The 13,992-nt window shown below is 39.9% G+C and overlaps 1 protein-coding gene and 1 long non-coding RNA gene across 2 annotated transcripts in view; one reads left to right on the forward strand and one right to left on the reverse strand.

Annotated features, from left to right (window-relative positions):
* Nucleotides 1-13,992, forward strand: part of tmem184a (transmembrane protein 184a) — a 42,210-nt gene that overhangs the window by 2,406 nt on the left and 25,812 nt on the right. The window contains exons 2-3 of the mRNA XM_078558550.1: nt 5,350-5,583; nt 9,950-10,115. Of these exons, the coding sequence (XP_078414676.1) occupies nt 5,350-5,583; nt 9,950-10,115 (400 nt within the window). The remainder of the gene's footprint in view (nt 1-5,349; nt 5,584-9,949; nt 10,116-13,992) is intronic.
* Nucleotides 10,642-13,992, reverse strand: part of LOC144690754 (uncharacterized) — a 92,812-nt gene continuing 89,461 nt past the window's right edge. Inside the window, exon 4 of the long non-coding RNA XR_013578954.1 lies at nt 10,642-10,899. This is a non-coding gene — a long non-coding RNA (uncharacterized LOC144690754). The remainder of the gene's footprint in view (nt 10,900-13,992) is intronic.

The following is a 13,992-nucleotide window of genomic DNA, read 5'->3' on the forward strand; positions in this document are numbered from 1 at the left end:
GTTTTACGATGTTAAAGACATGATATAAACACAAGTTGTTGTTGTTTCAAATATTTACTTCTTTACCTGAACAATCCAAGAATACTACAGTCTGTAAAACTTGATTCTAATCATTGGCAAGAAGTGGTGGCAAATTATTTGTTTTAGCTCTGCAATTTTCAGGGGAAATCAAATCATTTTTGAAAAGTAGCCCATTGGCCTTAAAACTAACAAAGTAAAATGCTGCAAATTGTTCTAGCATCAATTGCCATTTGGGGAAAAGAGTTCCAAACTTCTAACATCCTTTAGAAATGAAGAAATGTTTCTTAAATTCATGCGTGAAAGATTTGATTCAAATCTTTTGACTGTGTGCCCTAGCCCTACACTCCCCAACTAGTGAAACTAGTTTCTCTCAATCTACCTATTTGTTGTTCTTAAAGTTGCAAACCTCAATCAAATCACTCCTTAACCTTCTAAATTCCAGGGAATACAACCAGAGTTTGTTTAATCTCTCTTCATAGCTTAACTCTTGGGAGTCCAGGTATCTTTCTTGTGGGTCTATGCTGCAGTGCCTCCTAGGCCAATATATCCTTCCTAAGATGTGTCCAGAACTGCTCATAGTACTCCAGGTGTGGTCTAACCAGGGCCTTCTATAGCTGAAGCATGACTTCTACCTTTTGTATTCTATTCCTCTAGATATAATGGCCAGTATTCCATTAGCCGCCTTGATTATTTTCTGTTCCTGTTCTTGACATTTTAATGATCCATGTAACTGTGCCCTAAGTCTCTTTGGATTTTCACTGTTTCTAACTTTTCATCATTTAGAAAATACTCTTCTATCATTTTTAGGTCCAAAATGGATGACTCCACATTTGCCGACATTGAAATTGATTTGCCATTTGTCCATTCATTTAATCTATCAATATCTCTTTATAATTTTCTGCTTTCATCTACGCTAATTACAACACTGCCTATCTTTGTGTTGTTGGCAAATTTGAATGTGGCTTTCTATCCCATCATCTGAAGCTATATTGAATAGTTAAGGCTCCAAAATAGATCCTGGGGACACCGCTAGTCACACCTTGCCAGTTATAGTACCTGCCCATTATCCCTACTCTGATTCCTTCCGCTCACCCAATTTCCTAACAGGTCAATAATTTTCCTTCAATTCCATGAGCTTCAATTTTAGCTAACGGTGCCTTATGAGGAACTTTATCAAATGCTTCCTGGAAGTCCGTAAAAATAATATCTATAGATATTTATCTGCCCACTACTTTAGTCATCCCTTCAAAATGTTCAATCAGATTTTTCAGGCACGACCTATCCTTTACAAATCCAGACTTTATCTCTTTGATCAGTTGAAAATTTTCCAAAGTGTTCAATCATCCTAGCCTCAATTATAGACTAGCATTTTCGCAACAACAGATGTTAGGCTAACTGGTCTATAATGTCCTGGATTCCCTCTATCACCTTTCTAAAGTAGCGGGTAACTTATGCAATTTTCCAACCTAAAGGAGCAGGCCCTGAATTGAGAGAACTTTGGAAGATTGTAGTTTGGGTATCTGCAATGTTCTAAACTACTTCTTTTAAAATAAAAGCAAAAAACTGCGGATGCTAGAAATCCAAAACAAAAATACCTGGAAAAACTCAGCACAGTTCAACACCCTTCGAAGGGTCATTCGGACTTGAAGCGTTAACTGTGCACCCCTCCGCAGATGCTGCCAGACCTGCTGAGTTTTTCCAGGTATTTTTGTTTTTACTTCTTTTAAAACCCTGGGATGGAAACCATCTAGCCCTGGTGATTTTTATTTTTGTTTAGTGCCATTAATTTTTCCATTAATTTTGAATCCCTGTTTCTGATTGATTAATAGTACCCTTCGGATGTCTGGAATGCTGACCTCTTTCTCTATTGTAAATAGTGATGCAAAATAATTCATTGGTAATCATACATATAAAGGCTCACTCAGCTCATTGTGCCTGTGCCAACTCTCCGAATAAGCTACCAATTAGTCCCACTCCCCTGCTCTTTCTCCAGAGCCCTGCAATTTTTTTCCTTTTTAAGTAGAGATCCAATTCCCTTTTGAAAGTTACTATTGAATCTGTTTCCATCCCTTTTGGCTAGTGCATTCCAGATAATCAGAAGAAAAATTCCTCATCATCGCCCTACTTTTCTTTGCCAATTATTTTAAATCTGAGTTGTCATGCCAGTGGAAATATTTTTGCCCTATCTATTTTATCAACAACTCATAATTTTGAATGCCTCTTGTGACGACCTTTGACCCAGAAGCAGTGCAGTAAGGAAATTTTTAATTTCTTTAAAATGTCTGTGGAATCTGTAATTTTTTAAAAAGAATGTTTGTTTGAAAAGGACTCGAGTTTGCATCAATTATAATTTTCTTAGATAATAAATACTGGTCCATATGACCTGGTGACCCTCGACCTGGAAGCAGGACAAAGAGGAAGGAAGTTAAGAAAGAAGCTGGGTGACTGGTAGACAAAAGGAGAGCTACGAGCAGAGGAGCTTGAGGATAAAGGTGTTTAGTGCACAGATGCACAGAGGAATACAGAATTGTTGTGAGGAGAAGAAGCAAATCACACTCTGGAAAAAGTCAGTTTTTCTGTTTGGCAGAAAAGGAGACAGGAGTTCTTGGAAGTACTGTGCTAGTTGGCTAAAAAGGTCTAAAACCTGAGAAGTTTTGTGACTAGCTCAGAGATGCTGAAGAGCTGGGTGTTTTCCCAGGATTGGCCAAACCTTGAATCAGGGTGCTGTTGGTTGGTTGAAAATGAACTCTGGAAAGCTATACCATCAGGACAGTCACGACCTGAGGGAGAGAGCGTTTGTAGAAGTGTGCCTCACTGATGATAACCACACCCGTGAAAGCTGTTGTCAGATAGGACTCCTGATCTACCCTGTGTGAGTAAAGGACAGCATATTGTGGAATTGTGTTGAAAGCAAAGTCAGACTGGCAAATTGTCTGATCAGTATCCAATAACCCCTCATGGAAAGAACTCATCAAGTGCTTCAAATAGTTTTGCAGGATCTTTTATATCCACCTGCGAAGGCAGACTGGGCCTTGGTTTAACATCTTATCTAAATGACAACAGTTCTGAGAGTATGGTATTGGAATCTCAGGCTTGATTCTGTGCTCGAGTCTCTGGAGTGGAACTCAAACTCACAACCTTCTGACTCCTAGATGAGAACACTTTCCACAGAGCCATGGCTATTACAATATTTCTATATTAACTGACTCTCCATTTCCTGGTAAATAATGATGGATTATTGCTCAATAGATTTGTAGCAATTGCACCAAATACTCATCCAGCAGGTTGATTGGCTTTGCATGTTAAGAACTGAACTCAGCAAACATGCCTGGTTTATGGTCAAGCCTTGAAAAATATTTGAACAAATATAAATGTTGCAATCTCATTTGTGGTTAATGAAATGTTTCTAAACCACTTGCATTTTTGAGATCATGTGTCTTGAAGTAGGAAAAAATGATTATGTATAGTACATGGTTTGAACTGAGTATTTGGCTTCAGTTCAAGTCAATGGAATGATAGGAACCATGTTACACTCAGTGTCCTGCCTCTACACATCCCAGTTAATACTGGATTGAACCTGATGGGACATATTTCTCTGTACATATTACACAGTAACCATGTGGCGCATGCTTTGAAGATAAATTCATCTAGGGTTTGAAATGACCTGATATAAACTTTTTATGGCTTGGGATATCAGTTGAATCACTGTGTTGTGTTATAGTATCTGCTTAACTCAGTGATGGGGTTCTCCTCATAGCTCACTCGACACTGACATTAAAACACACCAAAATATGATACTATTCTTGATGTGTGAACTCTTCCCTTTCTCTGTAACCTTAGCCCTGAAAACCTTTTAGATCTCTACGCTCCTGCAATTCTGGCCTCTTGCACGTCCCAGATTTTCATTGCTCCACCTTTTATTGACTGTACCTTTAGTTGCTTGTCCTTAAGCTCTTGAATTGCCTCCCTAAACCTTTCTACCTCTTTACCCCTCTCTCATGCTCAAACACACTACTTAAAGTTTGGTCAAAAAGGTAGGTTTTTGGTAACCTGCTCTATCATCATATGTGACTCAATAAATTACATTCAATAACATTTTTGTTCAACAATGGGAAGCATCATAGACTTGTTCAATTCTGTTCTTACCATATCTACACATGTACCTTTTCTAAAGATAATTGAAGCTAGCTCAAGTTGAGCACAAGCCCGGTTGTACTTTTTACTTTTCTGGTTTCTACAACTCATTACCACAGGGGCCTGAATTTTACGCTCCCCCACTGGTGGGTTTTTGCGCAGGGGTGGGGGGTTGGGGGGGTAGCGTGAAATAGAAGGAACGGGCTTCCCTCTGGACTCCTGCACACCCTGACCTTGCAGCGATTTTACGCTGGAGTGGGCACGGCAATGGATGGGCTGCGCACCATGCTCTTAGTGAGGCCCTTAAGCGGTCAATTATTGGCCGTTTTCCATCCAGGCTCAATTTTTAGGCTGGCGGGAGGATTTACCTGGAGTGAGAGAAGCCCAAAAATGAACGGGCTTAAGCTCCTGGTGGGAAGCCCCCTTCTAACTGTGGGTGCCTCCCACCCCACAAAGGTCCCGTGGCCGCTGGACCTCCATCCCCTCAACCACCATACCCCCCGGCCCCCCACCGCCCCAAGTCTGTTTCTTTTAAAAGTAGAGAATAAAGATTAAAAATTTTCTTGTGTTATGTGAGGTAAGTTCCAGAGATAAATCATTATAGCATCTAGCAAAATTCTACACCTAATGCCAGTTGCCTGAACGTAATCTTGCACCTTCATAAACTAGACCTCATCGAGAGCTCTGCTTCCCATAAACTAACCCACACTAACTCCTGTTCACCCATCACCCCTGTGCTCACTGACCTACAATAGGGCCCAGTCCGGTAACACCTCAATTTTTACAATTCTCTTCCTTGTTTTCAAATTCCTCCATGGTCTTGCCCCTCCCTATCTCTCTAACTTCCTCTGGCCCTACAACCCTCAGAGATCTCTATGCTCCTCCAGTTCTGATCTCTTGCACTTCCCTGATTTTAATCAATCAACAGTTTATGGCCATGCCTTCATTTACCCAAGTCCAAGCTCTGCAGTTTCCTCCCTAAACTACTCCGCCTCTCTATCACACTCCTTTAAACGTATCTCTTTGGTCAAGCTTTTGGTCACTCGTTTTGAAATCTCTTTATGTGGCTCAGTGCAAATTTTTATCTGGTAGTTGCTCACTTTGATGTATCTTGGGACATTTTACTATGGGCCTGATTGAAAGGGGCTTTTAGGTGTTCAATGCAGGACTGATCTTTTTCTCTTATGCACACAGATGAACGACAGTGAAAACCCAATATTTGCAGGAGTGACTCCAGATGATTTACTCACAACATTTGTTGTTTTGGCTGTGGCAAATACAAGCAAATCCAGAAATGTGAGCATCTTCCTGGAGCTGTTTGTCAAAAACTCAAGTACAGAAGAGCAGAGGATTTTCTTGGAGACTCCAGCAGCACAGGCAATCTCTGGGATATTTGTTTGGGCAGCACTGATTGTGACATTTCACCAGGTGAGATTGAGGTTGCTTTTACATTATTTTGAAATTACAGCACAGAAACAGGCAATTTGACTAGGCCCATGTTGGTGTTTATATTCCTCATGATTCACCTTCATCTAACTGGATCAACATAATGCTCTTCCTTTTTCTCTGATGTTTTTACCTAACTTAAATGCATCAGTGCTATTCACCTCAACTACTCCATGTGGCAGCAAGTTCCACACTCAAACCACTCTCAGTAAAGAAATTTCTCCTGAATTTCTTATTGGATATATCAGTGACTATCTTGTATTCATGGCCCCTAATTTTGGACATGCCCACAAGTGGAAACATATTCTCTAGGTCTATCCAATCAACTCCCTTCAGATGCAAGAGTGCAACCACTGAGCCAAAGCTGACACAATAAAGCATTTGTAAGTGATTAAATAATTCATAATTATGTAAACACGTAGGTAACCACTTACTAGGAATGCTTTAAAACTTGCATTGTGTAAGCAGCTGCTGTAGTGTATGAACTTTGGATAGAGTCTCGAGAACATTTTTATTATGTTCATTGGTTGTTTGCTGAGCTGAAGTAAACATTTTGGGTCACAAAGAAAGTGTTCAATAATCTCTTGTCTAAATTACTCAGCCGTTTTAATGTTTGCCATCTTGGTTTTTTTTTTAAATATTAACTCTACCAATTGGATTACTCCCACACAATTATAGGATAATAAAAAGGATGTTTTTAAAAGTGTGACCTGTACTATGAATTTTACTGGAAACTGTTGACATGGACTCCGCACAATGATTGGACTGGAAGTCTATGATATTCTGGGCTCAAGTTGTTTCATTGAAACCTATCAACATGGTGCACACAGAAGCATCATGGTTTCTTTGGTACTCTGGTTCCCTTTCACTTGGGAGGGATCTGTTAGGTCCAATTGGCATCTTTTCTGCCCAGGCAAAGATCACAAACTAATCTTTACAGGATGCAATGGGCCTAGAAAATTAGACCTGCTGCTCTCTTATGGCAGTCTATCTGGATGCTAACGCATTGAAATGAATGAGCCATGTGTTGCAGTTCTCTTTCCATGGGTCAGTGGATAAATAAACCACCTGATGTGACCTAGTGCCCTACAGAATTTTGAAGACCTCTAATTTAATTCATGGCCTGTGTTGATTGCATATAATATGGGCTTTACACCATAGAAACAGGCCATTCTGTCCACCTGGTGCATGCTGGTGTCTATGCTCCACACAAGCCTCCTCCCACCTCTCTCCATCCAAAAGTATCAGTAAAAACTTTTGTCCTGTTCTATCTCGTGGTTATCTAGATTCCTTTAAATGCATCTATGCTACACATTTCAACCAGTCCAAGTGGTATTAAGTACCACATTCAAATAATTCTCTGAATAAAGAAGCTTCTGAGTTCTTTATTGCATTAATTAATAAGATAGTCATCTTATATTTATTGATCTCTAGTTTTGGTCAAAACAAAAAACTACTGCAGATGCTGGAAATCCAAAACAAAAACAGAATTACCTGGAAAAACTCAGCAGGTCTGGCAGCATCGGTGGCACCCCACCCCCACTAGAGTTGTACCTTGAATGTCCTGCCATCCATTCTTAATTAGCACTTTTCTTAGATAATATCACCACCTTCAACACCTCTTTGATCCTTTTGTCTGTGACATCTTTTGATTATCTGCTCCTATCACTGCTTGCTTGTCCCTACAACCACCCCACCCTCAACTTCTCTCCCCCCACCCCCCACCTTAAACCAGCTTATATTTCACCCCTCTCCTAACTACACTCAGTTCTGTTGAAGGGTCATGTGGACTCGAAACGTCAACTCTTTTCTTCTCTACCGATGCTGCCAGACCTGCTGAGTTTTTCCAGGTAATTCTGTTTTTGTTTTAGTTTTGGTCTTCCTGACACAGTAGATAGTGTGGCTGTAAAGGTGGGGGATAGGTCTGCATTTCTGTTCCAGGCCACAATTATTAACTCCTGGGAAGTGCGAGAGACTGAGGTGTATGGGATTGTTCTTCAAGTGTTGGATCGGCTAGCAACATTCACTATTTGGGCTGAGAGCAGAAAAATGGGCCACTTGATAAAGTGGCACGTGATGCTGGTAGAACTGTATGTACCCTGCCACAATCGCCATCTTCAGGAAGAAGAACATAGGGGAAAAGACTAGGAGATTTTTTTTTTAATTACATAAAGTTGAAATGTTAATATTGAGCATTGATTAATCAGAATGTTTTCAAAGTGGCTATTTTTAAAATTTATCTGCAGCTGGGTGGTTAATCATTCACAGGTCTCCAGTGCATTTACCGCAAACTGGTTCTAAACTAGTAATCTAGTCAGAATCTACATCATAAACTAGATAATAGTACCAGAACATTAGCTGTCACGCCTTGCTTTAGATCTCTTTTACAAGCTTTCCTCCCATAATTACAGCATGGTTTTAAAAAGTGCACAATCGAGATGAAGGCTCAAAACTCACAGTGCAGGAAAGCAACAAAGCTTCAGAGTGAATTGGTGATTACATGATATCATGCTTAGGTTTTAAAGGCCTGAAAATTATAAGAGGAGTAAAGAATCAAAGCTTTACAACAATCTTTCTCTTGCAGTGTTAACTCCTAGAATGTTGGCACCTGGAACTCTGTCCAAAGTTGTGAATCAGCTCAGTGTTAGCACTGTTGCCTCAAGATTGTGAGCCTGGGAATTAAACCTGGGACCACTCTGGTCTGGATTCTTCAGCTCAACTAGCCTAACAAGTAGCCATCAAGAACAACACCTTGTATTTATATAACTCCTACACTTCAGGCACATAATCAAATAAAATTTGGCACCAAGTTACATAAGGAGATATTAGGACAGGTGATCAATAACTTGGTCAACAGATAAGTTTAAAGAAGCATCTTAAAGGAGACAGAGAGGTCTAAGGAGAGAATTCCAGAGCTTGAGGCTTAGATAACTGAAGACACAGCTGCCAGTGATGGAGCAACATCGGGGATCTGCAACAAGGCAGAATTGGTGGAATGCAGAGATTTTGGGGAGTTGTAAGGCTTGTCAGGGATTAGAGATGGGGAGAGGGCAAGGCCATAGAGGGAATTGAAATTCAAAACAAGCTAAATTCCTTTTTTACTAAAGTATTTTCTCTTCCACACTTACTTATTCTGAAAACAGTTGGAATTGAACAATGTGTTTTTAAAAATTATTATTGACCTGTTGCATTCGTGCTGTGATGATGATGGGATCTCTTAAGACTTCTAGGTGCTTTTTTCCATTAATCAGTAACTCATGTGCTTTCCAGGGATGTATGTGCTGCATTGTTTACCATGTATCAATGAAGTTTATAGTTCAGGTCAGGGTGCATTATCTGTCATCAGTGGAGGCAGGTAATGTCTGGTACAGGAAGGATGTGACTGCATGTCCTGGGGACCAAAGTGCACTAGGAATGTCAGCTGTGGTGCATTGAGCTATGATTTTAAAACACCTTTGGCTACGAAATTAAATTACGTTTAATTTCATAGCATTTTGCTTTTATATTTAAATGTACATGACAAGGCATGGTTCTCCAGTTTTTTTACATTAATTTACATGTTCACATATTTTGCTTGAACAAAATTTACAGAAACCATTGAAGCAATAATATCTGACATTTGTCTTTCCTCCAAGAATTTATCTAATTCCCGTTTGATAGTTACTATTGAATCTGCTCCCATCATCCTTTCTGGCAGCGCACTCCAAATCATTGCTGCAATTAAAAAAAAATCTCCTCACCTCCCCTCTGGTTCTTTTATCTCAAATTCTGTGATACTATTTTTCAGAGGAGAGAGAGGGCGTTCTTCTGATGCCCTGGCTAGCATTATTCATTGAACCAACATCACCAAAAAAAAAAATCCAGGAATATTACCATGAGGAAACCAACTGTTTAATTTGTTTTAATAATAACCATGACTCTATTCAAAAGCAATTCCTTGTCCATGGGATGTTTTCCATATTTAAGGCTTTATGTAAATACAGATTGTTGATGGGTGTTTGGATGGGCGCAGCATTTGACCTGGTTGTGGTGCCACACCCTTCTGCTGGTTATATTCCTCTATTTAGCAGTTTTAAACTGGCACAAAAGAAGACATTTTGGACAAGATGCTGTCAGCTGATCTTCAGAAAGGAGAGATGAACATAAATATTGCTTGTTGGTGATTGATGTTTTTCAATGTTCCTGTGCTGTCAAAAATAACGATCTACTTTTATGAACAGCTGAAAGGTTTAATATTGTGTGCTGTGAGAGTTATACGGTATTGTTCAGATTAGAATCATTTGGATTTAAAATATGGAATATACTATCTTTTCATTTCCATCACCTTTTTGATTCCCCCTCTCAACAGATTTACCAGCATCTCCGACACTACAGCTCACCCAATGAGCAGCGCTATATTCTCCGAATCCTTTTCATCGTTCCCATCTACGCCTTTGACTCCTGGCTAAGCCTGCTTTTGATCAGTAATGAACAGTACTACGTTTACTTTGACTCTGTGCGAGATTGTTATGAAGGTGAGCAAACATTGATAGTGGACATTTGCATTTTTGATGTGTTAGACTTTAACACGTTGAGAAGCAAGCATTGTAACAATACAATAAAAGCCTCTTCGACTGTAAATTTTGACCAAGCTATCGGAGCATCTCCCCTCTCCTGCTTGCGCCCCTGCAATATGGTAACAGAGAGCCTGTTTGCTTTCCAATAAGTGTGGGAAGGAGGTGGGCCATGAGGATGAACATATCGGTCAACCAATGGTCGGAGTACTGGGTGGGGAAGTTAGAGGCAGGAAGTCATGTGATGAGATCTCTAGGGATATGTCCAGGGATATGTTGGTACCCCTAAATTAGTGTTGCAACTAAATGCCATTCTAACTCACTTCAGAGGGTGTAAAGAGTCAACCATGTTGTGAACTAGAGTTAGTTGAAGGCTGTTGACAAACCTTTTGGGTATAGACAGAAACTTGGTGCCTTTCATGGTCACTTTCTTTGTCTGTACCAACCCACAAATGATCAACTTTCTTCCATTTCAAAACTTGTCGTGATGGGATTTGGATTTAGGCTCCTGTCACATGCATAATAATTTCCTGGAATCTCATTTTGTTGTACCAAACGTTTTGATAGGTTCACTGTAGTAAATGTGCTGTATAAATTGTAAATTGTTATTCTGAATGTATGGAAGGAGAGGTAAATATACAGTCACTCTAGTTATTTATGTTGGAATTCCTTTGGAGGACATCCATGATTGTGACCTTCTTCTAAAGGGTGAAGAATTCTCTTACTTTTCCTTCTCTCCAGAAAGCTGTAAAAAAAAAACCTCTCGGTTCACTGGCTAATAGTTGAGAGAATCATTCTCTGTATTATCTAGACGAGCAGAATAGCAATTGTTGGAAATTAACAATCATCTCAAGTATTTGAAACAAACATTCTATGTAACTGAGAGAAATAGACTTTTTCAAACCCTTTTGTTTGGCAGATCTACCAACAATTTTCAATGTTACATCTGAGGCTGGCTTTCTTTCAGTCTGCAAACCGGCAGAGATACTGGGCTAAATAAAATTCCATAATGATGTTTTTACATGAAAGAAGTGAATAAGTTTATTTTGGGATCAGATGATGCTGAGAGTTTCTACAGGAGAAGTCTTCAATGTTGTTTTGACAATTTTGGAGAACAGTAAATTGTATAATTACTATTTGTACTGAGTATTCTTCATTTACACGCTTGTTAACTAAAGGTTTTTTTCACTCATGGGATGTGCGCAGTGCTGGCAAGGGCAGCATTTAATGCCCATCCCTAATTGCACTTGAGAAGGTAATGGTGAGCTGCCTTCTTGAACCGTTGCAGCCTGTATGATGTAGGTACATCCACATTATTGTTAGATAGGGAGCTCCAGGATTTTGGCCAAGCAACGGTGATATATTTCAAGTCAGGGTGGTGAAGGGGAACTTGCAGATGCTGGTATTCCCATGTACCTGCTGGATTTCTTGCAGTAGAGGTCACAGAATTGGAAAGTGTCATCAAATGAGCCTTGATGAGTTGTTGCAGTGCATCTTGTAGATGGTACACATTGCCACTGTGCACCAGTGGTGGAAGGACTGAGTGTTTACGTTGGTGGATGGTGTATCGATCAAATGGGTTGCTTTGTCCTGGATCGTGTGGAGCTTCTTGAATATTGGTGGAGCTGCACACATCCAGGAAAGTGATGAGTTATCCCATCATACTCCTGACTTGCACCTTCTGTATGGTGGCAAGGCTTTGGGGAGTCAGAAGGTGAGTTACTCGCTGCAGAATACCCACTCTCTGACCTGTTCTTGTAGCCACAGTGTTAGTGGCTGACCCAGTTAAGTTTCGATGGTGACACCCCAGCATATTGATAGTGGGAGATTCAATGATGATACAGGTACAGTACCTCATTTTCAGCTGTCTGAAAAGTGGTGATGTCCGAAAACTGGACATTCTTTTAAGGACATCTTGAACTCTCTTTTCCAGAGAATAACCTTCCCTTAGTCTGCTGACAGAGCTGTACTATGGTAATCAGTGTGGTTTTAGCTAATAGGTCTTTTGATCATTTCTATAGTATCTTTCACAACCTCAAGACACCCAGACGTGTTTTACGGTCAAATAAAGTACTTTTTTGAAGTGAAGTCACTGTTGTAATATAGAAAATAAGAAGCTGTCACAATCAGCAATATGATAATGACCAGATAATCTATTTTTAGGTGTGAGGGATTAATATTGGTTAGGACAGGCTCCTTTATAAATACAATGTAGTGTGTGCCTAAGGGTCCCTATATTACAACAGCGATTACAGTTCAGAAGCACTCGTTTGGCTATAAAGTGCTTTGGAGCATCTTGAGGTTGTGGAAGGCACTGTGTATAAATATAAGCTCTTCCCTTCTTTCAAAAAAACTTCACTGGTCTGGTGCTGTGCTGGCTGATTTAACCAGAACAATAGGCATGCCGCCACATATGCAAAGCCAAAACAAATCATACATATTGACAAACTGAAACAAACAGCCCTCCAAAAGTGCTGAAAATGGTTGATCAGTCAACCTATCTTTCAGGCATGACCCTTCAGTGTTCTAAAGGAAGGTCACAGACAAACCCATTTCTTCTGTAGCTGCTGATTGATCTGTTATGGTTTCCAGTAGGGATAAATTAATCTCCAGGCATCACAGCTACGGAGATACAGCTAAGGTGCTTTTTTTCTGTTGTTGCTGGATTTTTCTTAATGTTCCTGTTGTTCCTAATCCTGTCCTTACCACTGCTCCTCACTACCACCTAATCCAGAGGTTTTGAAGCTAATTGTTGCACCCCAATTGCTCTTCCAACTGTCAGGACAGACCAGGAATCAAACATGCAACTTCATAGCCTTTGCTTATTATTACAGTGGGCAATAACTTTATTCACTGCCACAACAATGACTTGAATTTATATAACACTCTTAACATAATAAAATGGCCAAGGTGCCTTCACAAGAGTTTTATAATATGTAATTTATCACCCAGGCTATATCAGGTGATATTAGGATAGGTAGCTTTTAAGGAACATCTTAAAAGAGGAGATAGTGGTAGAGAGGTGAAGAGATTAGAGAGGGAATTCCAGAGCCTCGGTCCTAGCCAGTTGATGGCACAGCTGGCAATAGTGGAGCAAAGGAATTCTGGGATCCTCATATGGCTTTTGCCATTAAGTGATCTAACTGATTCTTTAATAATGTAAGGCCATTTAGATGAATGAATGCATGTCTTGGGTATGCAAGGTCATGTGGCTTAACTTGACATGCTGTGCTTGCAGCTATAAGATTTAAGGCTAGAATCCCAAGGCAATTTAGCCCATCTTTTATTCCTTCAAGGTTGGTCAAGGAGTGCCACTAACATGGGAGGAAAGCAGAGGATCTGAGACTGGTTGGTTACAATAATATAGAAATGGCAGAATGGCACGCTAGGCTAGAAAAGCCCTTGGATATGCAAAGGAGCACTATTTCTAATGAGATTCGTCTCCTGGGACCCATCTTTTCCTCCAAAGAAGTGTATGTCTACTAGCAACGTGTTGATTAACCATTCAAGATAATTGGGTGCATAAATGCTTTATAAATTTTAATTACCAAATCAATTGGAACCTGTGCAATCTGGGGTTTGCTTTCTGTCGAGCAAAATTGGATTTCTTCTGCTAGGTTTGTCTCTGAATTATGTATGAATATGCATTTGTTATACTTCACAATCTGTGAGCCAACACACAGACTGTGTGCAGTGAGTTACCTACAGTGTCAGATTGAGGAATTAAGATACAACCAGAATTTGTAAGAGCAAAACTTGTTATGAGTGTGTTATCTCAACCCAAGCTTACTGCATTTTAAAGTGCTCCAGTGAGTTGCGGGTCTCTGTATGTTCCCTG

The sequence above is a fragment of the Cetorhinus maximus genome, chromosome 15 (genome assembly GCF_964194155.1).
Source record: "Cetorhinus maximus chromosome 15, sCetMax3.hap1.1, whole genome shotgun sequence".
Lineage (NCBI taxonomy): Eukaryota > Metazoa > Chordata > Chondrichthyes > Lamniformes > Cetorhinidae > Cetorhinus > Cetorhinus maximus.